The sequence below is a fragment of the Parus major genome, chromosome 1 (genome assembly GCF_001522545.3).
Source record: "Parus major isolate Abel chromosome 1, Parus_major1.1, whole genome shotgun sequence".
Lineage (NCBI taxonomy): Eukaryota > Metazoa > Chordata > Aves > Passeriformes > Paridae > Parus > Parus major.
In genome coordinates, this window is record NC_031768.1 from 92,478,999 (window position 1) to 92,506,925 (window position 27,927).

Below are 27,927 nucleotides of genomic sequence, written 5' to 3' on the forward strand. Positions count from 1 at the left end.
AGGAAGAAACCCAAGACAGCTGAAAACCAGAAGGCGTCTGAGGAGAATGAGATTACTCAGACGGGTGCATGCAGCGCCAAGCCGGGCCTTCCCTGCCTGAACCTTGAAGCTGTTCCTTCTCTGAGCCCGGCCCTCATCCACTCTCCACATTCACCAACAAACCTGCACGCACACACAGGGTCATCTGATTGTGAGTACACCAACATGCTGCTGGGGTTCTTGAAAACACCTCCCTTACTGTGCACCAGCTTTTCCAGTTGGATGCTCTTCCCATAATGTCATAAGCAGGACCTCCCCAGGGCTTACCTTTTGCCTTCTTCCCGAATTACATCTAAAGCAGAACATTTTTGTGTTAAGGTTGTGATAATGCAGTCAGCCAGAGAAAGCTGAGAGTGTGTTGTTAGGTCAGGTTGCTGCTTATTACAAATTAAAAAGGGAAGACCCCTGTCCAGCTAGAACTGTTGCTTCTCTCCAGGTAGTCACATGCTTCTCATTACCCAACCATATCTCCTGACTGGGGAGTTTCAGCCTGTGCTGAAAACAAGTGCCTGGCTTTGAGGCCCAGGATTGTAAAGTTTCCACAAAGAAAGGGGAGTGTTTTGTGGAGCAGATCAGACTGTGAGAGTCTGGAAAAATCTTTGTAGACCTATGCGGTTGTACCAGCTTTAAAGCCCTTGTTTTCAGGGCATTCACTGTCAGATTACTCAGCATAGGTTAATTGACCTTTAGAAAACGTTCTTCTCCATTTTTGCCAAAAAATACAAAAATAAGGGAGGGAATTACTAAAATTGGATTTTGGAAAGTCATCTTACCTTGCCAGCTCTTCAAAACATCGTCATTTCACAGAGGTCCTTGCCTGGAAGTCTCTAACACAAAAATGTGCAGGGTAATGTGAATCTCATCACTTACTAGTTTTAGAATACATAGTTTACCTCTTCTGCAGTGGTTTAGGATGTTGTAAAATTTACAAGAGGAGGGAAAAAGGAGAAGGATGATGACACCAGGTTTCAACAGCTCAGAAGTCAACCAGACTTTGCAAAAGCCTATAAAAAAAAATCAGGGCATGACAATAAAAAAACAGATTAAAAAGTATGTGTATCCTTTTCTTTTTTAATTTAAAAATCCTGCCTCAGGGCCAGGCTTGGAAGCAGTCAGGTTATAGGGATCATCACTATCAAAATCACTTTAGCTGCAATTCATTCCTGTTGGCTTCTGACTTTATTCATTATGAGCTTCTGCTAGAGATCTTGATTTTAATAGAGCTGGTAAACATCGGGGAGACTTTCCTAAATCTCACCTGGTGATTTGGGGAGAAGAAAGAGGTGTGAAACAATTGAGCAGCAGGCAGCATGCAATTTAGTATATACAAGAATTCTCTTCAAATTGGAGATGTCAGGCTCTTTGTTAAAACCGGGGTGCAGTTTTGTCTTGTAATGTTTTCTGAAAACAAAAAGCTTGTGAAGAGATGCAAAAAATGAGAAGAACAACAAGAAAAAAATAATCCTTATTTTCAAACAAAGAATCCCTTTATCCCATTCACAAAGATGAAAGAGTTCATTAGTAAATGGGATTTGAAACCTCACACTGATTTTTTTTGACAGTACAAATGGAAACCCATGAAAGCAACCTTAGGACAGAGGCCAGCAGGGATTGTAGGGAACTTGGAGAATGAACTCCTGCTTTTGCTTTCTGAGGTGGCCAAGTTCAGGGTGAAGAATATTGGCAGAGGGCAGCAGGGGAAGGTGGAGCCTGTAGCTCTTTATGCTCTACCGGTTTGGTGAAGTGTCTTTTTGACCCCTAAATTTTTAATGTCCCCAAGTCACCTTCCATTTGATGTCAAAAGCCTTTTCCAACCCAAACAATTGCATTATTCTATAAATAGGAATAAACTGCCATCCCAGGTTAGATGCTTCTTTCACACTGAAAGTGTGGGGGATTTTTTTCAGAAAATGGGTTTAATAGTAATTTCAGCATTGACATTGTCCTATCTTGTGAATTGTTGAAATTTAGTTCCCAAAATACAGCTAGAGTCCTGCAAAAATTCAGGAAATGGTAAGACCTGTCTTGGTATTGATCTCTGTTAGCTGATTCCATGTACTTTGAAACCAATAGAAAATCTCACAATTTTTTATGATGGGTTATGACCTTTATCATGCTGTATTTGTTATGGGTGGTATGCATAAAATTAGTGTTTGGCATGCCCTTGCAAAACAGCAAGAACCCACATGAACTAAAATGAGGCATGATGAATATTTACTGCATATTTACTGTAGCTTTCTACCGTGTTTTGTGGTATTCTTTATTAATATTGCCTCAGTCCTTAGTGCTGGAATATGTTCAAGGACATAAAAGATTGATTTTTGTGGCTCCCAACATTAAAAATGGGTTTCCCTGCAGTTACAAATACTTTTGCCATGCCTCTGATGTGCCCTGTCTTTTGGATTGATTACTTTCCCTCTAGAATCTCTTTCTATCTCCCTTTCATCCCTTCCTGTCAGAGCTACATTGCCACATCTTTCTTCCTCTCAACTTTTGGACCCATGGTGATGCTTTTCTTCTTTGGGCCAGCAAGACTTTCTGTCCTTCCCCCTACCTGTAGGCAGCACAATATTGCTTTTCCTCCCTTTCCCTGACCATACTACTGCCTGTACCCCCACAGCTGGGCAGATACTTCATTTCCAAAGGACATTCTTCACTCTGCTGGGGAGTTTTCTAGTGGATGGCAAATAATACAAAAATACTTTAAAACTAGAGTTAGACAGGAAGTTTGGGAAGAATTTTCTCTGAAAATACCAGAAACACTCAGAACGAGTCAGCATGGTAGGGTATATTAATTCTTGGGAAAATGCACAGATGTACAGATGGTTTCATAAGGCCTCAGTCATGTATCTGGGGGAAAAAAGGCTTGGATTTTATGGACCACCTATTCAAATCAGTTTGAAATCTTCACTGACCATTTTGCATGCATAGTCACTAGCTCTTGGCAGAAAACACCACCACATATTTACTATTATGAGAAATGTTCAGAAGCCAATCTACTTTAAAATATCAGGGTGCTTTTTGGAATGATTCAGATCAAATTTTTTTTCCAAGCATGGGAAATAAAAACTCTGTGATAGCCATCTGCTCCTCAGCTGTAAAAGGCAGAGGTGAAGAAAGCCTAAAGCAATAGTCTGAATGCCAGTCTTACTGATATGAATGCTTAGCAAAAAAGAAAAAACCTGTATAAAGTCATATGTGATGCACAACATAATTTAGGGTTTAATTCTGTAGCATAGTATGGTCTACATGCTACTTCTAGTGACACTTATTCCAAATGAAATTGCATTATTCTTCAAATTTGTAGGACTGGGTCCTAGATTTCTGGGTTTGAGCACTGTGTTTCCAGCACAGATGAATCCTTGAAGCTAAATCCAGAACACAGGATGCACTGTGTTCCAGTCCCATCTCTTTTAGTCTTGGGAAATGCTGACTCATGCAATACAATTGGAGAAACAAGTTAGAGGAAGAGGTGCTTCCTGAGGTAACTGTTTTCATGAAGGGCCTGGCAGATAAAAAACACTTTGAGTTAATTTGGAATTAAGTGATAGAGTGAGCTGATAGGACTGCTGAGTTATACCTCTGGCTACTCAGCTGTCACAAACAGATCTATCTGCTTACCCAGAAGAAAGGTGCTCATGCAAGGACAAGCACAGGTTCTGAAAAGGTTATAAAAAAGCAAAGGAAAGCAATGAGATTTCTGCTATTTCCATTTTTTCACATATTTCCTTGCTTATGGATAGAGAATGCATAAAGTGCGTAATAAGGTTGTAGTTCAAAGGCTGAGCAGCCTCAGGTAAAATTTCTAAAGATTTCAGTGAGTGGAAGAAGGTCATCAGGACCTGGCTGTATTTAAACTGGTTTGGTCTGCATAAGCCACTTATTTCAGGAGCCTTTCAGAAAGCATCTATAACTGTATATGTTTTGCAAGTGCCAAGAGATAAGATCACGTTGGCAGAAACTTTCACGAGTTCTCAAAGATACAATCAGACAAAAACTTCATTCAGGCTCTGATGTATGCATCTTAACAGATGTGTCCAAACTCAAAGGAATCCCACGGGAACAGTGCAACTGAATCTCTTTGTCTCTATTGATAGTTAAAAGAGTTATTCTTAGACATTGGATGGTCCATCTGTGAAGGAATTTGTTCCAGACAAGACAAAAGCAACATCTTTGCAAAGAGTTTCCATGGGACTGAGAGGCAGGTTGGACGATCACTGGAAAAACTTCTGAAGCAGTATTTATGATTTCAGAGAACACAGAATTCTTGCAGGGACCTGAGATTCTGGTAAGGAATGACTTGAGAAGAAAAGTAAGGCATGAATACTTTTCTTAAAAAAAAAAACTGTTAAACAATCATTAGCAGGTTGTGGAAATAAAGGAGGACTTTCTAAAGTTATGTTTTAGCAAGGGACTGGGGAGGTTTTTTTGCATTAAATAGAATGCACTTTATAAACACTGTCAGTGATAGACCACATCTGAACTCTTTGCCCCTACATGTTCAAGTACCATGACTGACTTGGTCTAATTCCAGCATTTTTCAGCTTTCACAGGGCAAGAGTTTTGAAGCAGAGAATTTGCTTTTTTTTCTTTTAAGTGCTGATTTTTGTAGCTTCTTAGCCTTCCAACATGACAGGGAAAGAGAGAGTAGGAGCCTCACAAGATTCCTGAACTCCACAGAGCATTGAGAGTGAATATGGAAACTCTGGGGTTTTATTTTCTTGAGCAGCTAGAGGGACCCACCATTCCCTTCCCATGAATCTGACAGTTTGATTTGCCTGGGGCAAAGATCTGAAGGTGGTTTGGCCTCATCTTTACCTTTCACATTTCCTGTGTTTCTCTTTGAGGTTCTGTGGCAGGAAGAGAATGGTTACATGCCCTGATGGTCTTCCCCCTCTCCCTGGAAATTTGTGGCTGTGATTCCCTAGGAACTGCTCTAGAGCTTTCAAAAAGTCTTCACTTTCAGTGAGGACAAGGAGCACCCTGATTCTATCAGGGTGTTAGAGAGTCAGGCAGTATGTCAATAGTAATTTCAGCTGTATTTTTGCTAATCTATGTATGGCATGTCTTAGCTAATGCTGAATATTTTTAGATTGTTTTTGGTGACCTAAGAAATTATGTATGTTTAGATATCTATTTTAGATGATATAATAATAATTATACAGGCCTTTTCTGTAGAAAGCTAAACTGAAAGCAAGGATATCCATAGTTCTCAAATACTGATATCACAAGATATAATTTTACTTTCATCTTGCAGAACATTTGAAATTTTGTTTAGTAACTGCTTCTCTTTTTAGTAGTTGTAAGTGATTTCTATGTCCCGTGCACTTGTATTTTTGTTTGTAAAATTATCAAAGAAATGTCATTCAGGAATAACTTGTGTTTTCATAGAAGCAGATGTGTGTTGCTTGAATTGTGTAGAGACAAAAGGAGGTGCAAGTATAGGTATGCAAAACTATAAGCTGAGCTCATCCTGCCTCTTGAAAAAGCCATCACAGTACACTGAAGAATTGGCAGTGAAAAATGTACTAGTGGTAGGAACTGGTCTCTGTATTCTAATCAGTGCTAAAACTAAGTGAGTTTTGTCAGGTTGGTCTCTCGGGCTTTTCGTCTCTTGAGAAATGACTAATAGCATATGGTACTTCAGTTACAAAGTCAGTGAGTATGTTTTCAGAAGCAACTGTGGAGCCCAACTTTCACTGATGCATAAATCACTTATATTTGTAACACATGGATGCCTTTAAAAATTTGTCAAATTATCCTAAATGTTGGTTCTGTTATTTGATGCCCCTGTAATACTGTCTTGGTGTTAGGTTGTGGTGTTCAGTGCTTTTCTCACTGCTCTTCCATTGAGAGAACCATCACTGATAACATGCTTAGTCTCGGCTTTGGTTTAAAACTGCCATGCATGCTCCTAACTCCCATGATTTCAGGGGACATCTTGAAGATATTTCTACAGTGTATCTATCCTTTCTAAATATCAGGGAAAAGGATAAGACTTACTGCTCTTTACAGTTCCATAGCTTCCATTCTTGAGGTGACTTGAGTTGGTAATGCTGTAGTGTTTCTCTTTGTATGTCACGCTTCAGCCAGTGAGAGACACTCTAACTGTCCATTAGGATGTCTGCAGTCTGTTTCTGAGTTTACTTTGTTGTGTCTTCAGAGTCAGTCCCCTCCAAGACTTTAATTACTGTTCTTTATGTTTGTAGTCTTCAGTAAATCCTTCTTTTGAATATATTTCAGCTGCTTCACTCATGAAATGAGTGATTGATTAATCTGTACAAATATCTATCACTATTCCACGTTTCAAGATGTTCTAGTACTTTTTTCAATATTTGGGATTTTTTTTGGTTTTTTGTGTGGGGTTGGCATTTGGTTCAGTTAGGGTTTTTTATAGGTCTACAGAACAGTGCTTTCCTCTTCCAGCCTTGAGCTGGCTTACGTTCTTCCATCACACTCCATCTTGAAAATGAACCAATAATGTCAATTCCATGGTAGAGTTTCTGTAACCTCCTTGATTACCTTTACTGCTTTCATAAATAGTAGTCTTGTTAACACACTGACACTACTACTTGTCTACCTAATCTATCAATCCACATAGTCTGCAGCACTTCACAGATACCAATCATTGTTCTGTTAACTTTCTCTGTCTGATATGTTTAAATAATGTTTTATTACAGTATTTGTCTTTATGCTTTTAGTGAGTTTTTCTTTAAATTTCCTCTTTGCCCTACCTAATCTTTGTTTTACATCTAGTCTGCTACAGTTTATGCTCAGTTCTATTAATGTCACTTGGGCATGATTTCCATGTTTGGAAGAATAAATTTTCAGCTTTAATAACTCTTATACCTTGTTATTTAACCATTGTAGCATTTTCAACTTCCTCATTTTTCTTTTGTTGTCCTTGGATATGCATATGGACTCTATTAAAGTATTATTAAGGCCACCTCCCTGCTGTTCTTACGGATTTTACTTCCTTATCTTTTCCTTTCAGACCCTTTCTGACTAACTTCCTCTTCTTTTTTTCCTTTCAATAGTTGTTCTTCTCAAAGTTGCACATACCAAAACTGTCACTTTGCGATCTGCTTGAAGGATGTCAAACATAATCATGCCAATCATTGTTATTTCATGCTTTAACCATACATGCTACTGCTGTCATCTCCTCTGTCTTAATTGGGTGAGAAGACTAAACCAAATGTGCCATTTCCCTAACATGGTCTTCAGAGGAATACTTCAGTGTTTGACAGGTGACTCTTGCTGGAAGGAAAGTAAAGCAGCTGCATCTCCATTTGCTTTTGTCCTGCTATGGGTTGTTAAAATGCTGCACAGCTCAGTGGTTGCATCTCTCGTGGTTAGTCCCTTCTGTGCTGTAGGGAGACACCTTCCATGCAGTGAGAAGCATTGGCTGGTGTAGTACTGGCCTGGTTTGTTGCAGCTACGCAACTCCAGAGTTACAGGTGTAAAAACATACTTGGCCACCTCCTGCTCCTTTTGACCAGTGTGATCTGTTTAGCATTGGAGCTTTTGCTCTTTTCCTCCAAGCTTCCATAGTCACTTTCTACTCCTCTGTTTACCTGTGGTAGAGTAGCCATGTAATCTTTGTGCTGTGATCCCCCTCAGTAACTTCAGAACAAGGTATGGCCAAACCAGTATTCAAATTAGAGAAAACCAAAACAATTCTTTCATTGTTCTCCACTGAACAAAGGGAGCTCTTTCATTTGAACCTTTTTTTGAACTGAAGCCTTAACATGGTAGTGGGAGAGAACCTGAAACATAAAACCAAGAGCTTGTTTAATACCACCTACTAATGTTTATGAAGTGTGCTAGGAGGTGTTGCGGAGTAAAATCATGTTCACAAGAAATGTGGTGTTTGATCTACTCCATGGGTGAGAGTCAGTTGTAAGCCATCAGAATGTCACTAAACTTCATTTGCATCAGGCTGTTTGCCTGGCATTCCGGTGTGTGGAGACCACAGTGGCATGTTCTGGCTGGCACTGTGCATTTGAATTCCCAAGAACACCAAGTGCTGTTGTTTCTAGAGGGGATGCTATTGTGCCATCTCTTCATTTATATTTTCTGTGGCTGTTTTCATTGTCCATGGAGTCATTCACAGGCTAACACAACATGAAATCTAGTCTTATGTATCTACCACTCAGGAAATAGAGTACAATGAGAATTCAAGAAACTGTCACTGCAAATACCTCCTTGAGGAATTAACTGCACCTATGAAAGAGAGATAAACAAATCCTAGAACCCCTACTCATCCCAGCTTTGTTGTGTTAAACACTGAAAGGATCTCTGCCGGCTGGGATGTGCAGTACATACTCTGTATCCATCTGTGACATGTAGTGAAACGCTGCTTCTTGAAAGCCCACGAGAGGGAAGTCGTATAAATTAAGAGTAATCTCACAGCAGCTATTTTTGCATTCTTAACCAGTGAAAATGTAAGTGTAGCAATATTGTGCATCTATTAAAAATCTTGAAAGGCTCTTTATAACTAGATGATAGGAGTGATAACGTGTAATTTATTGATGTTACACAGTTAGAGGAAAAACCCACAAAGTAGCAATTTTTGTGTGAAAAGGGGTATGATACAGGAAATAAAAACAGAGAAAGGGACTTCTCATAGTTTCATGCCTGTGTGGGCAACCATGTCAGTTTTAACGAGAATACCTTGTTCTTTGATCCTATGCTACATTTCAAAACAGGGCATATTTCCTGTATTCAAAAGTAAAACTCCCAGATGCTATCTCTAGTGTTTTTGGATGAGTAGGGGGTAGAATGTGCCCGAAGGCAGACCTGAGAAATAACTCCCATGCACCACATTATTATCACCTGTTGGTGTCTGAATGCTTGTGAGTACGTGTAATTCCAGGGCCTTTTCCCCAGGGAGTGGGGGGAAACATTGGAACTGACAATGTACATTTAATGCTAGAGTTCCATCTGATTGTATCAAAACACCAAGGAATGCTGTGTTCTTGCTTATTGCCTAGATTTATTAAGTTTAAAGTGTTCTGCCATACGTTTCTATTCCTATCAAAGCTAAGTAGGTGATTTTGGAAATAAGTCTGTTCCCAGAGATTCCAGAGGTCTTACTGAGGACAGAAACATTTCCTGTTCAGTATTGTAGACATGAGCGTGTTATGTTTCCCACTGATATTTAAATCTGAATTATAAGCAGGCCTGAACATTTGTCCCATAAACTCAAAATAAAGAAGCCACAGTCCAAAATGGGATGAATATGTGTCTCACGATATTTCTAAGTTGAAATATTCACCAAAGCACCCAGTTGTACTAGTTAACAATTACCCTTTCACTAGTAGATAAAGAAGACAAATGGAAAAAATAACCAAATAAGATCTAGCATTTTCATGTGATAGCTTTCCTCTACTCAGGGCTGAGGCAGAGGCACTGGGTGAGAGAAAAGAATCTTTTCTCAGCCTTGAGGACTGCCATTTACAATTTTTCATCCAGCCCTTGTTTCTCCCATCAACCATAATTTTGTGACCAGAACAAAATCTCCTACACTTCTTAAAAAAGAAAGGCTTTTCTCTGGAATCTTGGAGGAAATAAGCAGTGCTCTTCCACAGGCTCTCCCACAAAACTCAACCATAACTGACAGCACCCTTTTCCTAACAGACTCCTACATAGACTCCCTGTAGAGGATTCTAATTTGAATGGAAACCTTCTAAACAGGTAATTACCTTAAGAGGTTTTAATCTATATTTTCCTTTTAACCAAAGCCCACAAGCTTTCAGGCTTACTGTATTTAACCACACTACGGTTGATAAGCTTTTTCTCCTTGTCTTTCTGCCTGGGGGAACAACTAACAATGCAGGGCAAACATGAAGGAGTTCATGGAATAGCAGTTGTCTCTTTTGGAGACGTGTTTTAATATATTTGCACCTATTAACCTTCTAATTTATTCCTTCTCCAGACACCCCTCCCACCTCCAACCCCAGGCCCTTCTCCTCCCTAAACAAGGTTTCTGAGAGAGGATATAAGTTTATACAGTCCTCCACAGCAAGACAATCAAAATCAATCCTTATCCACTTTTGTTATGGTGTTTCAGTCTGAAATACACTATAAGGATTTAAACAAAAGCCTTTAAAGCAGGTGGAGGTATTCTTAAGGACTAGATAATCTTTTAATCAGGACCATAGAATAGCAAAACAAATCACTTTATTTGTTTACGTTTTCCAAAGATTTTTTTTTTTTTTTCCAAAAAACATCCCCCTAATCTATTTTTGAGTAGGGAGTACTCACACCAGCCTTGCTGGCCCTTCTCCCCCTTTCCCTGCTCACTGACTCTCTTGCTGTGAGTCCACCAGTGAAACATGCACACCCAGTAAAAGCACCTGGCTCTGCAAAGGAAAACGAGTAATAGATGCACCTAGATTTTTAAAGAGCCTAAGTGCCTTAAACTTATAGCCAGTTAAAACAGTTGGACTATTCTGGGGCTTGGCAGGATCATGCATGAGCTCTCTGGGAACAAGAGAGTGCCACGGAAACAGATTTCATGTAAAACATGAAAATGCTCCCTGCTGAAGAGGGGATGAGCACAGCATCATTTCTCTTCCTAGGAAAGGGTGCCATCATGTGGAGACGTTGTTTTCTCTGTTTCCAGGTTTAAGAGGGCAGTTGTGAAGTTTTCTCCCTTTACATTTTAAAGAAGTGCATTAAAATGCTATTTGGCAAATTTACATTTCACTAGCATAAATAGATTACAACTGACTGGGGCACAAGAATTAACACCCTTGAAGTGATATTGCCGCAGCCTGTTGAAATCCCTGTTAATTCGGCTGTGATGACAGCTCCAGGGCTTCTTCTGTAATGTCATATATGTTGTTTGGAGGTGGTGTAGATACCCACAGAAGTATCCCCCATCAATGCAGTTCATTTTTCTGTGCTATAGAGATACAGTGGCATGGCTGGAGATAGTCTGCAGACAAGGTCTGAGTGAGGAACTGAGATAATCAAAGTCTGTATATGTGTGCCACTGTATAAGATGGAGGTATATTTGACTGGACCCCAAATATGTGCCTTGGAATAAAAAAAGGCTTTTGCCTATGCACCTTCGAAGTGTCTTTGGAATTTCTAAAACAGCAAGCATACAAATTGGATTGAAAGTGGAAAAAGTAAATATCCTGGCTCAAAATGTAATATTTCTTAACTTCAATAACTTAAAAATAACTTTAATTAACCTAAAAATAGCTGAGTGTGCTGTAACACTGACTTTGGTCACTACACTGGTATGAATTGGAGCCAGTTTTCACCTGGTGTTTTACAATTGTAAGTATTATGCTGACCGTAAAGAGGAATGGAAGAATTAAGGCACTAGAGTACTTTGAGAAGAAAACTATGTTTTTTGTAGGCCTGGAGAATAAAATTTGAAGTGACTTGTGGGATTAATTCTTGATACTTCTGTAGTATTCTCTGTCCAAGGATGCAAAGCAGTCTATAACAATTCCTTGAGGCAGGCAGTCCTGCAGGATTACCAAAGCATGATGCTGTCCCTGTTCTAGGTGTGGAGCAAACTGAGGCACAGACGTTGCCACCTGTGGTTTTTAGAGCAAACAGGATTAGTTCCGATGGGCACCTCCTGAGGTGTGTCAGGCAAAGCACAGGAAGGTAATTCTCTGCCTGCCCCTCAGGCCTGGAGGCTGAAATAGAAGCTTTTGTGCTTGACACTGGGGATTTATCTCCACTGGTTATAGAAGCCATTTTATGTACAGAACACCTATGGTTTGGTCTTCAGTTTTATCTAAAATGGGTATCTCATAATTCGGTAAATGCTAAAAAGGACAGGGCAGTTAACTAAATAAATCATCCATAGCAAATTTGCTGAGCATTCTCTAGTCTGCAGAAAAAGTCTCCTGAAAAAGAGTTTAAACAAACTCTTTCTTATTTGCCATCTCCTTGGTGTGTTTTCTCCTTGGAGGATAAGGTTGTGTTTGTGTGTGCATGCATTTCTGCCTTTCAAACAAATGTAGTTATTAGCTACAAAATTTAGAGAAGTTTGACAGCTTTCAGAACGCAGTGATTCTTTCTTCCATAGAGTGTATTACTGACACATTAATAGATGTTGTGCTGGTAAAAATACAGTACTTCCTGTTAAATGTAGACTGCTACATATTTTGATTCTAACAACAATCTGGTAGGGTTAGGGCAATTTGTGTAGTGTCATCTGGTGTTTGTTTTGGATAGATATTATAGAAGGAGATACTGATTCTCAAGATGTTCAAGCAGATGATTGGGTGAAAACTCCAGCAAACCTTTAAAGCAACAGAAAGCAAGGGCTACTCCTGGTCAGATCTCCCGCTGAGGATACAAATGTTCTTCTGTGTTCCTGAAACTCCATAGAAGCTTTTCCTCTTGCAGGTCCCTGTTTAGAATGAGGCCAAATATTCAGAAGCATCAGTCTGAGCAGGCATGGCTGATCTGCTCTCTGCAGCATCTTTGAGATGCACTAAGAAGTCACACATTGCCAGGTTTTCAGCATTTGAATTCTGGTCACTTCCTTGTGTGGAAGAAATATTACTCCACTAAATTGGTCCCAGAGAGTTGAAAGCTGATGCAGGACTAATGTTGTGTATAGAAACACTAGATAGGAATTTTTGCTCTGTTAATCCAGTTTTATAGTAACTAACTTGATAACGGCAGAAAATAAAGCTTTATCAGTTGGGATAAATCAGGTCATTGAAGCTGAAGAAAGCACCCGCGGTTGTTACAGTGCAAAGTTTGGAATACAAGACACTAATGTATGGAAATGAGAACTTCCTATGGAAATTGTGAGCCTATAGTAGCTTTCGCATGATGGACGTGGTGTATTTTGACTGAACTGTTGTGTTTATGAAAGAGTTGAGAATTTCATTTCCACATGAGGATTCTTTACTCACGTACATCTTTCTTCAGGAAGATCTGTTTTCATAACAGGGCTTTGCTTGGGGTTATTTATTCTGTGAGGTCTTTAAAGCGTATCATAGGCATTGGTATATAGGCAACTCCTTCATTCACCTCCTTCAGCTAGAGTACTTTATCTATCTTTGGGCTGCATTTTAAGTGAAAGAAAGACAAGCTGGAAAGAAGATGGAAGAAGATAAGGAGAAGAATACCTATAACCAATGAGGATGACTTTGAGACATCTTTGTCTCAAAGATAACTCAAAGACAAACTTTGAGTTTGTATTTTATAGAAAAGACAGGTCTAAAGAGGAAAAGTGAGGCACATTCCAGTCTATGAGGGAGTGCTGTAAAGAGGAAAATGGTTAATAGCTCTCCCTGTCTGTTAGAGGAAAGGGTTGAGTAATCCATTTCAAAAAGTTAAATACTAAGAAATCTCTCTTTCTAGAAAGAGAATAGACTGTCTGTCTGGGGAGGGAGGGAAAATCCACAGTGCTGTTTTTGCAAACATGGTAGAGAAATTTCTGAAGAGATAGTGTAGGTAAATTATTCCCACATGAGGGAAAATAGTGTGTCTTAAGAACATAATGCATCCATTGCATACAAACAGGAAGCCATCCAACAGTTGGTGTGAGACCAAGTATTAAAGATTTCCAAAACCACACATGGTAGAAGAAGAGAGTAAGGACTACATGATACTGCTTGTCTCCAGCAGCAGAAGGTTATTCAGTTTGTAGTGCACCCAGGAACTAGTGGCTGAATTACTGATACAAGAAAAGCAATTCCAGAAGTAGGAAAACCACCTACCAAGCCTAACTTCTACATCTTGTCCTAGGCCAGGATGTTCTCCCAGCTAGGGAAACGCTTGTGATTTTGATAATAAGAACATAAAGACATCATATTCTGTATGAGGTACAATGTCTCCAACTTTACCACTATCTCTCAAAGTGTGCATTCTTCACAATGCAAGGCTTGGGAATTTTGTCAGGAAGACAAACTAGGCAAAAATATCAAGCTAGTTGATTTTGTCTAAGTTAGACATCAGTGAGATGTTCTGCCAGACAATTTTCTAAATTCTTCTTCAGAAGATTGAGGCAAAAACTCTTACTGTATCTCTCTAAGCAAGCCCACCAGTTCTCAAGGATATAGAACAATAATTCTCTATTCCCATTAAGTATGAAAGCAAGACACAGCCTTTGGATTTCACTCTGCTAGTCATTCCTGTGAAAGAACACACAATAAGTTACCAAAAAATCTTGGATTCCAGCATCCTAGGCAGTTTTGCTTCAGGTGAATGCTGTGCTGAGGTGCTAAGCTACTGCTGAGTTGCAGTAACTGTGATGGGTTCATCACCACTGTGTTTCTAGAAATGGTAGTCATTACTGTGCAATGAGCTTTGAGATACTGTGATTTTAAAAGACACTAGAGAAAATCAAATTCTCTGATATCCTTCAGTTATGAGCATTTAGACTTTCAGCAATTGGCTTTGCAGAAAGGGACATCTAGTGGCTGTACAGAAAGAAACCTTGCAAAACGCGTTTTTGAGTGTACAACGTAGCCATTTGTTATGTATGGCCTGCAGTGTTCAATAATCTGCACGTCATTTTGGTTCTCCTACATCATGTGTTCTCTGGGGGTAATTTTTACGGTTTTGACAAACAAAAATATCACCATTTCGAGCCATAACTTTCTAGCTTTATGTAGGTCTATGTATAATCACTCTGGCAAATAGAAAACTGCCTTGAGACATGCTTGATGGTACCTCACTGCTGCACTTCCACATTTCTATAGCATCTTCCAGGAGTCCACTGCCTGCTGTTTCCTTCTGCCATTGCCTTCCCTTTTGGTACTGTACTTGGAGAGCTTGTCATTGTTATTGTCATGGTAAAATCTACTTTCTTTTGAATGCCCATAGCATAAAAGTCAGCAGGAGGGGTGGATGAGATTCAGGGAAACACTAATCTAAGCATTCAGTCATGTATTACACAACAAAAGTTTTTTCCTTTCCCATCCATGTTGTGCTCCTTCTTACTAGTTGAGGATGAATTCCATGCATGTTTCTGTGAATAGCCTGACAGTTTAATCGGTACATTTGCATAAGGGCAAATGAAGCTTTTTTCAAAGTTGCACAGTAATATGTTTCACCTTTATACCATGCCAGCTTCAAATTGTATCCCAGGAGGATTTCAAATGTGCATAATCTGTGCAGTTGTCTGGGCTTTTTTCCTTTCTTTTTTTTCTGCCTTTTTTTTTTTTTTTTTTTTTTAAACTGGCAAATGCCTATTCATTGCCCATCTGGGTAAGAATGGCCTTTGCATTTTCACACCCATTCTTTCCTATATGGTTTGTGAATACCCCTCCAATCAGAACTTGCTTCACAGAAAGGGGACAAAACCATTTTACAGGAGTTTCTCAGAATAAGTCCATTGGGATCTCTACATCATGTTTACTGGACAAAAAAAAAGGGAATACTTAACAAAGACCACTTGAATTTCACAGAAAGTTTCCCACTGTCTCGAGTTTAAAAGAGTGGCAGGCCTGAGAAGAGCCCTAGACAGGAGTCTTTCTCCTGAGCTGGGCATTCTGTGCACTGACGAGTAGGTGAGTGTGCGTGTGTGCAGCTGGGCCTTGTGAGGAGTTGACACACTGTTCTGGCTTGTCCAAGGCTCTAGGAGTGTTTGTCAGAACTGGCATTTACTTAGAATCAAAACTGCATTGGCAAGTCCATGTTTTGTAGGCAACATCACCTTTGGGCTTTCAGCTTAGAACAGCATAAAGTAGGGGTCAACCACAAAACAGATCTGGACCCGGTTTCCTGCAGAGAGGGAAAGGATCTGTTGGACAGCAGGTTTTCCTACAGACCAGTCTCTGGAATTTGTTGAAACTGCTCTTTATACTGGTGTGGCTTGTGTAGTAGTGTTTCTGACACTTAGGCAACTTACTTGGTTGCCTGGACTTTGGATAGATATAGTTTACAGTGTTGAATGTCAAGGAAGGTGGCCTAGAAAAATCATCTTCAAAATCTGTATCAGCTTTTTGGTTTTTTACCATTTATTGTTTATCTCTTCCAACCACCCTTCTTTTATCCTCAAGGAGTAAATTTCAGTTGCTTCTCAGCTGAAGTGGTAGATGTTCCAGCAATGAGATGATCTTTTTAAGGGCAAACTCTAATAGCAACAAAAAGTGACTCTGTTGGCTTTCAGACCAGCTCCTACACCACAAGGAGCATCATGTATCAGTTCCTACAGGAGAGCTATTCAAATCACTTATATATGGATACTAACCACTTCTTTGTAGTCAGGATCAACTTCAACTGCCTGTTTTCATTCCGTTAGTTACGAACCAAATACACTGTGGCTACATAACTCTTGATTCCCACAGCCAGGACCTGAGAAGGGCTGTTAAAACTTATTGATGAACCTTGCCTTTCCTCCTATCTATACATGATTTTTGGGTAAGCATTCACTTTCCCACGAAGTGTTCCACTCTTGTGATGCATATCACAGCTTTCTGGAAAGAAGCTGTCCTAAGGATGCATTTTTCAGAGTTCTGCTCAGAAAATTAATTTTATCTGCCAAGGAGCATAGTAACAAAGTAGAATATTCTACATTTTGCATGTTCGAGGTAGGATTTTTGGATTATTGGGTTAGACTGCTGCACATTTCTTCTTATTATCAAATACCTTATTTGACAAAGCTGAACATAAAGATGTGTTTCTATGAAAGTGAGTCCTAGGAGCAAAACTCGTAGTCACTGATACTACTCAAAGGTAGATGGAGATAAATGGGTAGCTGTACAGTCACTTGCTATGGCCTACAGTAAGTCTTGAGAAGAGGTGTCACCTATTTATCAATAATTTTCCACCCTTCTATTGCCCCACCAGTATGAAGCTTTTGCCAAGGATTCTGACTTTGTGTGTAAATACGTTTTGGATTCTTGTATGATCTAACATGTTTGACAGGGAAGCATCCGGAACTGCCCTGGAGGCCTCTGGAGAATTATTCTATCAGGGAAAAGGAATAAATACATCTCTTCTGTACATTATTTGGTGTAATGGTTGCAATGCCCTTGAAGGAAAGTCTCCCAGTTTCTAAAATGTTATTCTAGTCCTATGGTCAGTCCCATCAGAGAAAGAAGCTCAGGTTTCCTGGCTAAGCTGATGAACAAGACAGATGTGTTTCACAGTCTCCATCATGGTGTTAGTGATTTCCTCCTTGTTTCTGCTATGTGAACATTCCCTCAGTGTGCTAATCACACATGGAAATTAGTAACCTTCTGGTACAGGTTGGTTTACATCTGTTAACATGAGACTTCTTCAGACAGCTTGGCCCCATTGTGATTTCCACTTCCTGACCTTTGTGCTTCCCTTTAATCATCAGCTACTTCAGAAAATTAAAATAACCACTTGTGTCCAAGGTGGTTTCTCTCTGAACCACCAGAACAGAGGGTGCTTGAGATGTTGGTAGTGAATAATTGGGAAGAAGAATGCAGAGCAGGGAGGATGCTACTTTTGCCTGCAAATTGCAGTGAGTAGTGTTCTACTGCCTGTGGATGAGGTGTAAAGCACTCCTTAGGGTGGAAGCAGAGAGATGTTCCTGGGCTAAAAGGCATGTGTATGGCTTTCAGCTGCTTTCAGTGCTATTTATCTGATCTGTACATTTGTTAGACAGTGACAATAAGCTATTTTAATGTACTCACACTTAGCAACTTCTATTTTTGGATGCTCGAACAATACCAAGTTATTGTGGCAAGAATGGTTAGATCTTTAGTTGGAATATTCAAGACAAAATGCCTGTTATACTAGGGGTGATTTAGCATTACTTTGTCTAATTTTCTTGAAATTAAGGTAATGCATGTACTAAAAGTGCTTAAAGAAAAAAATTATTAATAGTGTTTCATTTGTTTACCATTCAAGGGGCAGTTGATTCTTCATAATTAAAAGGTGAAACCATAGTTTCTTCCTGTCAAAATCTAAATAGATGAAAATTTGGTAAAGAACAGGAAAGAAAATGGGAAACCAAAGCTTTGAAAGCAAAGCAAGCAAGATAAAGATAGGGAACAGTGGATTGGGAGATTGAGAAATTTCCTTTCAGTTACTTGTAAATTTTGAAGACTATGTTGGCTTTATATCCAAATTGGTTAGATGCTTTTCTAAGCTGTTCCCTATTTAGATTATTCAGCCAAACTAAGACAAAAATCTTTCTTGGAGTAAATGTCTGTAATTTTCCAGTTTCTGTCAAGTAAATAACAGCAGGAGAACATTTGTTTTTATATGATGGCGTTCTGGTGCAAGTCAGAACTTGGGATATGCTAAAAATGAAGGGGACAGCTCATGTTAACTTTTTGCTTTGGGTTCTTTCAGAGAACTGTTTGTCACTATTGGGTAGCAAATGTTCTAAACCACAACCCCAGACAAAACTCTGTGTGGGATTTTAGGAACATTTTACAGCCTAAATCTTGAACCAGATTTGGATTTTACAAAGTGACTGCCAGGTTTTTTTTTTGATATGAGTAACTGTACTGTGAAACACAGGATCTAAATTCCTTAAAATACCAATCTAGATTGAAATCATATTTTCATATATACTCTTTGCATTAACAACTTAGTGTCATTACAGATTCTGATCTCTTCTGGCATAGATCCAATCCAAAGCTTAAAATCCAGCTTTAATCCATGTGCTCAGTGTTTACAATTGGCTGGCTCTAAGCTTTTTAAAGCGAGATGAACTGATAGGAAGTCCAAGACCCAGGAGTATGATTGGAATTTATGTCCAGCTACACCTGTCTTCATTTGGTTTTGTCCAAGAATTCAGGACCTGAGCTTCTGGAAATGCGTAGTGAAGTTTACTTGTAGCCTTACAAAAATGATGTGTTCTTACCAATGCCTTTGCCTGTGTTTTGTCCAGTTTTGTTTACACAGTGGGAAGTTACCTTTGCCAGCGCTCTCACTGTGGCCCTGCAGAGGACAAGATTGATTCTGTTCTTTTTTTTGTTTGCTTTTGTCACCTGCTTTGCTCCAGGTAACATCAGTTGCAAGGGGATGACAGAGCGCATTCATAGCATCAACCTTCACAACTTCAGCAATTCTGTGCTCGAGACCCTCAACGAGCAGCGCAACCGTGGCCACTTCTGTGACGTGACGGTCCGCATCCACGGGAGCATGCTGCGCGCCCACCGCTGCGTGCTGGCGGCTGGCAGCCCCTTCTTCCAGGACAAGCTGCTGCTGGGCTACAGCGACATCGAGATCCCCTCAGTGGTGTCGGTCCAGTCTGTGCAAAAGCTCATTGACTTCATGTACAGCGGGGTGCTGCGGGTCTCACAGTCAGAGGCCCTCCAAATCCTCACAGCCGCCAGCATCCTGCAGATCAAGACTGTGATTGATGAGTGCACAAGGATTGTCTCACAAAATGTGGGAGATGTCTACCCGGTGATTCAGGATTCTGGCCAAGAGACACCCAGGGGAACACCTGAATCAGGCACCTCGGGGCAGAGCACCGACACAGAGTCTGGCTACCTGCAGAGCCATTCACAGCACAGTGTGGACAGGATCTATTCAGCCCTCTATGCCTGTTCCATGCAAAATGGCAGTGGGGAACGCTCCTTTTACAGTGGAGCTGTGGTCAGCCACCATGAGACAGCCCTGGGACTCCCCAGGGACCATCACATAGAAGACCCCAGCTGGATTACCAGGATCCATGAACGGTCGCAGCAGATGGAGCGGTACCTCTCCACCACTCCAGAGACCACACACTGCCGGAAGCAACCCCGCCCTGTCCGAATTCAAACCCTGATGGGCAACATCCATATTAAACAGGAGATGGAGGATGACTATGACTACTACGGCCAACAGAGGGTGCAGATCCTTGAGCGCAATGAGTCTGAGGAATGCACTGAGGACACTGACCAAGCAGAAGGCACTGAGAGCGAGCCCAAAGGGGAGAGTTTTGACTCAGGTGTCAGTTCCTCCATTGGCACTGAGCCTGATTCCATGGAGCAGCAGTTTATGGCTGGTCTGGGCCGGGATGGACAGCAAGAACCTTCTCAAACAGATCAAAATGATGTCCCTGCTGATGGCACACAGCCGCAGCAGCAGCAGCAGCAACATGTAGATGCCAACTCTTCCTCACCAGAGAGAAGCAATGACGTTGAAATGGACAGCAAAGTGCTCACAGTCAATAACAGCACCGAAAAGGGGGCTTTGCAGCCTTCTGTCAACACATCTGTTGCCCAACCATTGCCAACCACACAGATCTACTTACGCCAGACAGAAACCCTCACCAGCAATCTGAGGATGCCACTGACTCTGACCAGCAACACTCAGGTCATTGGCACAGCTGGCAACACCTACCTGCCTGCCCTTTTCACCACGCAGTCTGCTGGCAGTGGCCCTAAGCCCTTCCTCTTCAGCCTGCCCCAGCCTTTAGCTGGCCAACAGACACAGTTTGTGACAGTGTCCCAGCCTGGCCTGTCAACCTTTACTGCCCAGCTGCCAGCCCCACAGCCCTTGGCCCCGTCTGCGGGCCACAGCACAGCGGGTGGGCAAGGCGAAAAAAAGCCTTACGAGTGCACTCTCTGTAACAAGACTTTCACCGCCAAACAGAACTACGTCAAGCACATGTTTGTACACACAGGTAAGAGAACTTCCCTTTGGCTTGCATATGGAGCCACAGAAAGTCCTTCACAACCGTGGGCTTAGATTTTTTTTGCCAACCTACTAGCCCCCCCAGCACAAACACAAGGGAGGGCTTATCCAGGGAGCTGGTGTCACTGAACACTTCCTGGCCTTACTGCACTGAAGTTGAGTCTCTGCAGAAACATACAGATCCCAAATAGGGGCCTGACTGTGCATGGTGCAGAAACAAGCTCATTTCACTTGTAGTAAAATGTGTCTTGCATCCATCCAAGGAAATGGTGAGCGTTCATTGAACCCCGCAAGCTGATCAGGCAACATTAAGTAGAAGAGAGGAAACTGATAGGTCATAAGAAAAACTGCATCTACTAAGAAAGGACATCCCCCTGTAGGTTTTACAGCTGTGGGTGAGTTAAGCTCAAGTAGTGGTGAGGCAAATTCATTACTGGTGGAGCTCCAGCAGTAGGTCCAGGCTGGGATGTTACACACACTGCCACACATTTTCTAGATCTCACTACTATAAGAAAGTAAAACTGGAGTTTTGTCAGAAAGTCTTTCTGTACTTCACTCAAGCTGATTGCTGTAATCCCTTGTCTCTTAGTAAGTCAGAGCTATCCCTAGCTTTGAGTGCAGAAACACAGAGTTCAATGAAAAAACAGTTAAAGAATATATGTGGAGCACAATAGAACACAACATCAGCACCAGCACCTTTCTTTTTAAAACTGCAGCTGCTTTAATACATGGTTTTTGGTCTATTGAGATAACATAGGTAACCATATTTGCCACTGAGCCAGAAGTGCCTTTTCTAGCATTGCCAAGTTATGAGACTTCAAAACAAGAATATGTATGTATTTTATATGGAGGAGTTATCATGGGTTCAGGACTGTTTTGCTTGCTTTAGCCCTTGGCTCTTTCTGCTATTGGAGAGAAATTTTTGTTTAGGGATAGAATAAATACTTCTTTCACCAAGCAGAGGCTTTGTTAACATCCAATCTCAAAATAAATGCTGAGTTTGTGATACAGGGAGGAGAACCTTGAAAAATTGCCCAAAGTATGGGAGCAATGTATATGTAAACTTTTTAACTTCAATTTACCTGTATTTATCACTTAAATGAAAAACTCCTGTAAACATCTATGGCAGACATGTAGATAAACAAAAAGATCAACTTATCAGTACTGGTACAAAATGTATAATTGCAAAGAACAAGAGTTCTGAATAGCAAGATTACCTTTGTGTCTGCTTATGTTCTCTATCTTTCTGTTGTGGATAAGTAGCTAAAATTCTACACAGACAGTGTTGGTCTTCAGAAAAATATCCCCTTCAGAAGACAGTCAAATATATCTGCTTGCATCCTTGTTCTAAAAGCTAAAAAGACTTCTTTACAAATAACTTCACTGATCTTAGGTGCTTTATTTCCCTCACCACTGCATTTCAGTTTGGAGTCAGATAAAGAATAGTTCTGGAAGACCTAGTATAAAACATTCTTAGCTACTACAAATAATAGCAACCAAGAAAATTGATAGGAATTTTGAATCACAAATTAATATTTTATTTATGTGGGTCTGAGAATGCCCTAAAAAACGAACTGTGGTACTAAGGAAAGATTTGGGTAGATAAATCATTTCAAAATTCATTTAGGAGCTAACTGGCTCCTGGGAGAATAATTTCACCTTAAGCAATAGAGAGCTAGGCTTCAGAAAACCCTCCTGAAAATAATCTTTATCTGTGCAGCCTCGGAGAAAGTATTTCTGCTACCTTATCTAGTGTTGGACAGGGTCATTACAAAAAAAAAGAGGGGACAGCTGTTCCCACTGTCAGGGTGACTTTTCCTTAGCCCTGTTAAAAGAAGCCAGGCAAAGTGGCTCTAGAAAAGATCCACAGAAAAATTGAGACATTTGGGAGATGCAAATGTTTGGATTAATCTTTGTGCGGAGGGCTCATAAGAGAAGTCACAGAAGAGTCTAATCATAAATTAGAATTCAGTAACTTAAAGGTCTCTATATCTCTATGTTTTTATGTTTCCGAAAACTACAGTCTGATATAGCTTTCCATGCAACAGAAACCAGCCTCCTTTTCTTCTTTCACACAGGTGCAAATGTATTAGAGATTGCTATTTTTCCATGTTCCATGTAGACTCCCTTTAATATATCCCACAGTACTGTGGAAATACAGTGCTGGAGTGTATGGAGTGTCTGCACTTCATAAGGCATATATCACACACCTTTTCCCTCATATCACACTGTGATTAATACTGGATTAAAAGCTGCAAAACACATGCTGAGGGGATCAAAGCAGAGCACCAACACTGCTGCCTCCACACCTTTCTAATCTGGTGACAGGATGGTGATGGGATGAGGGAAAGTCAGTTGAGGAGTGGCTGAGGTCACTTGGCTTGTTCAGCCTAGAGGAGATTGAGGGGAGACCTCATAGTGACCTACAGCTTCCTCATGAGGGAAGTGCAGGGGCAGGAACTGACCTCTTCTCTCTGGTGACTGGTGATAGGACACAACGGAATGGCATGAACATGTCTCAGGGTAGATTTAGATTAGGTATTAAGAAAAGGTTCTTCACCCTTGGGCTGGGGTTGTTGGGTGCTGGAATAGGTTCCGTAGGGAATTGGCTACAGCACCAAACCTGGCAGAGTTTGAGAAGCTCTTGGACAATGGTCTCAGGCTCATGGTTAAGGTTAGGTGATTTGGGTGGTGCTGTGCAAGACCAGGAGACAGACTTTGATGATTGGGAGTCCCTTCTGACTCAGGATTCTATGATTCCATGACCTCAGTGTCAGCACCAAGTATCCATTATGATTAGGGTTCAAGGAGCCACAGAGCCTACATCACCAGGAGCAGAAAAAGGGACCATGGCCAGCACTGATGTTGCTTCTTCCCTTTTTCAACTCAGCATATACTATGATTCTATTATTCTAATCATCCCATATTGCTGTCTAATAACAGCCAGATACAAAATAAAGAAGCAAAAGGAAGAACATGCACATTTAATTCACTGAGGAAAGAGTTTTCTCTGACTTGAAAATGAAGAATCACGGGAATAAAGAATGTATAGTGCTCACTTAGGAAGCACAAAAATTTGCATACAAAAAAGAAAAGCTAAAGTTTTGCAATTCTTTGGAGAGGAGAAATCCCAGGAAGGCTTTGAAGCTGAGATTTAAAGCCACAACCCAGTGTATCTTAGAAACATAATCAGGCAAAAATTAAGGTGTTCTTACAGCACAACCTTAACAGGGTCTAGAGTGGAGGTGACCAACTTATTACAAACTCTGGGACATTTATTGCCCAAGGCAAAAATGAGCTCTGTAAATACAATCAGTCTCTTATAAGTTAATCAGATGTTATTCTAACTGACACACTATCATTTTCCACATCACGTGTCAAGCACATTGGCCCGTCTACACACAACACAGCACTGTGTGTGGCAAAGCCATCAGGAAAAGTAAGGCCTTAGTGCTTTGAGCAAGTGTCTTTCACCAAGTGGGGACACTCTTCACAAGTACAGGGAAGAACAGCAAGTGGATTTCATTCATGGATGTCACCATCATACATGCAAACCATGAAATAAAAAGAAACAGCGACTTGGGGAGATAAAAAAGTAGGTCTTTCACGTCTAATCCATTTTAATTATCTCCTCTTAAAATTAAGTATAAGTAGCATATGGTAATCTCTCTATACAATGAGTGAATTATATATTACCACAGGCATGTCTTGGTCTCTGAAGATTGACTCTTCAGGATTTAAAACAGTGCCAAACAGCCTGTGAAAAAGGGGAAGCAGGATGTCTGTGGAGAAAAAAAAAAAGATGGGAAATTGCAGAATAACCACAGGAAAATTATTTTCTCAGTCAGTGAAACAGCGGATCATTTTGATTCTTACAGAGCTATGGTGCCATCTCTATTCCTGACAGCTTTGGGGGTGATGAATTCCACACATGAAATATACCACAAGTAATTCAGAAAGCAAATTAAAAAGTAGGTTTTGATGGGGCATTCAGGGTTGTTGTCTACATTACCAGTGTAGCAGCATATCATGAAACCATTGCTTGATACTGTGAAACATGAGACTGTGCCTTATCTTTCAGAACTCTGAGCATGAGGAGGATTTAAGAGAAGTCTGAAAAAAACAGTATATGTGCTTAGCTAAGTATTTTTCCGAGTTTATCCTTGTACTCACTGGTTTGTCTGAACATGATCAGAGTTCAATTATAGGAGTTTCTGTAGTAAGTTTTACAACAGTCCTGGGCACACAAGGCAATGTGGAAGATTACATAAGTGCTTTATATCTCTAGTTTACTTCATAAGGTGTTTTATTTAACTGACAGTCAAATCATTCAAGTTTCCTGTGTCTTACACTGGAAGTTTATCTGTTAGCATGGTGCTGGCTGGCCTAGGCAGTTCTGTGTCCTGAGGTTCCCTTTTCTGCTACTCTCTATACATGCTTCAGCTATGACATTTGACCAGAAAAGGGAGCAACAAATGTAAACCTCTTAAAAAGTGTTAGATTCCTCTGACAATCTTTATCACTCCTTGCCTGAGAAATTGAAAGCAATTTGACTGAAATGAGTCTGGCCCAGGTCAGCTGTCTGGTAATCACTTATTTGTCCCTTTTTTTATTGCATGCTGTTAAGGAAATGGAAGCTCTGAAAGTTGAAGTAGCATGGCTGAGACTTGTCTAGAAATGAGCATGAGGAGCAAGGCAGGAGCACAGGCAGGAGAGGCTGTGCTGCTGAAACTGGGTGTAGCTGCCAGGACCTTTTAACTCTAGTCCTGTCTTTGTCAGTGCATATCTACTACGTGAGCTTGAAGAAATCACCTGAACTCCTTTTTACTGTATGTGGATAGGGAATTCCTACAGCCCCCTTTCTAAAGCATTTTGAAACCTCTGGTTGCAAAAAATGTTGTGTGTCAAAGCACATTGATTAACAGACTTAGCCAGATCTAACTTCATTAGCCAGAGCACCTATCCAAAGACCCCCATGAGACTTACCAATTGTTTGTTGCAGAGTTCTACCAAACTGGTTTAATTTTATGACTTTTTTTTTTGTCTGTTTCTCTCTGTGTCTCTCTCTCATTGGTAATGGGCAGGTGAGAAACCACACCAATGCAGCATCTGTTGGCGCTCCTTCTCTTTAAAGGATTACCTAATCAAACACATGGTGACACACACTGGCGTGAGGGCCTACCAGTGCAGTATCTGCAACAAGCGCTTCACCCAGAAGAGCTCCCTTAATGTGCACATGCGTCTCCACCGCGGGGAGAAGTCCTACGAGTGCTACATCTGCAAGAAGAAGTTCTCCCACAAGACCTTGCTGGAGAGGCATGTGGCTCTGCACAGTGCCACCAACGGCACGCCTGGAGCCACCGGCACCGGCGCGAGGGCTGTCCCCGCCGGCGTGGTGGCCTGCACGGAGGGGACCACGTACGTCTGCTCTGTCTGTCCAGCTAAGTTTGACCAAATCGAGCATTTCAACGACCACATGAGGATGCATGTGTCAGACGGATAAGTAGAATCTCTCTCTCTCTCTTTGTTATGAACAACAAAAATAGAAACAACAAAAAAAGCTATGGCACTAGAATTTAAGAAATTATTTTTGTTTCATTTTTACCTTTATTTTCCTCCTTTTTTTGGGTTCATTTTGTTTTGTTGGTTTTTGTACTACATGAAGAACTGTTTTTTGCCTGCTGGTACATTACATTTCCGGAGGCTGGGTGAATAATAATTTTCCCAGCCTCCCTCGGATGGTGGCCTTAAGGCCAGGTAGTGCTTCATGAGCTCCACTGGTTGGATCTCTAGCTACTGGCCTCTAAATACAACCCTTCTTTACTACAAAAAGCAAACAACAAAAAAAAAAATCACAAAAAAATTTAAAAAAAAACAGACAGAAAAATAATAAAAAAAAAATCTTTTTTCTCACTTGTGAAGAGCACTACAAATAAAGAAACAAAACAAAATATATTACAAATCTACAAGGCCTACTGTCATTATAAGTACACCGCTTGCAGTGTTTCAATGGACATGATTCACATTGCTGACCGCTTTTGGACTTCACAGTATCCAGTTAGAACTGTGGAATATTTTGCTTCTGGTTGAGCAGCAACCAGAGGAAACAAGGCCCTGCTGGTTTCCACCACGTGTCTGCTTTCTCACACACACGCATCCACAAACACACAAAAAGGGCTGAGGGGAATGCGAGGCAGTGTGGCTTGGATAGTGTGGAGTCCCCGCAGGGTGAGGAAAAAGAATCAGAGGTTCCTCACCTGGATTCTGCTCCATCCCACGCTGTCTGGCGCACCCTCCCCGCTGCTTTTCTCGTACCACCACCACCACCTTATAGCAGAAACCAAGAAGATTCAGACAACGAGCAACGGTGGCTTCTTTGTAATTTATTCAGTGTCTTCGCTGAGCACAGGGCCTCAGCACAATCAAGAGGGACTTTCACAGAAGGCAAAGAGAAACACAGAGGAAAATCAAAGATATCAGAGGTTGCAACCTATGGATCTAGGTACAAGAGAAGGGTTAGTTCCCACAATCTTTGCAAAAAAAACAAAAAAGTTGCATCAGGATTTATTCTTGTGGAAGAAAGAGGAATAAAGGGTGGGAGGGGAGGGGAATAATAATTAAAAAAAAAAGAGTTGTTGGGACTTTTTTAATTCAAAATTTTATAGAGGGGCAAAAGTGACGTTTACCAGATAGAATGCTGATTTTTTTAATATATTTACAACAGTATTTGTGTAAAAAAACAAAAAAAGTGAGATTGTTAAAAGTAATTTTTCTTTGTTTTCTTTTTTGTTTTGCATACACTGCCACTAATATCTTCTCTTTTATTATATATATGAATATATATAAAAATATATATTTTATTTTAAATTGAGACTGTTAAGGTTAGCTAACCTGCTTCCAGATAGAGGGGGGGAGGGGAGATGATCTTGATTTTTATTTTAAAAAAGAGGAAGGATGTTTTCTTAATTTTTTTTTTCTAGTATTATTCTCTCTGTTTTCTAATGGAATCAAGAATTACCTGGGTCGATGAGGGGCTCTGTGAAGTCATCTGTGAGATTATCTACTAGTGTTTGTGCATCCTGCAGTATCATTTGAACTGCTACTTTGGTTTTTGTTTTTTTAATTACATGGTTCTCTTTTTTGGCTCTTACCAAGCTTCTGTTGTTTCTTTTTTGGTTCCATCTCAGAATTTATTTCTGCTGAAGGACGTTTCCTTTTGAGAAAGAGATTTTTCTAGCAATGTTCCCTTGGTTTTGGGGATGATATAAACTGTAGTCTTTCTTCTTTGGAAAAGTAATGAAAGTTTTGGAAATATGTAATAACTAGGATTTCCCTTCTTTTTGG

The 27,927-nt window shown here is 40.5% G+C and overlaps 1 protein-coding gene across 1 annotated transcript; it reads left to right on the plus strand.

Annotated features, from left to right (window-relative positions):
- The first annotated feature begins 6 nt into the window (after positions 1-6).
- On the plus strand, positions 7-27,731 carry ZBTB20 (zinc finger and BTB domain containing 20). The gene is made up of 3 exons (XM_033517494.1): positions 7-190; positions 18,962-20,572; positions 25,668-27,731. The coding sequence occupies exons 2-3, from the start codon at positions 18,982-18,984 to the stop codon at positions 26,084-26,086; spliced, it is 2,010 nt and encodes a 669-aa protein (XP_033373385.1). The 5' UTR covers positions 7-190; positions 18,962-18,981; the 3' UTR covers positions 26,087-27,731.
- The last annotated feature ends 196 nt before the right edge of the window (positions 27,732-27,927 follow it).

What these genes read in the sequence shown, in the direction of transcription:
- ZBTB20 (XM_033517494.1), top strand. Translation starts at nt 18,982, where the DNA reads ATGACAGAGCGCATTCATAGCATCAACCTTCACAACTTCAGCAATTCT. An exon ending in GCACATGTTTGTACACACAG is followed by an intron (nt 20,573 to 25,667) that starts GTAAGAGAACTT and finishes GGTAATGGGCAG; the next exon opens with GTGAGAAACCACACCAATGC.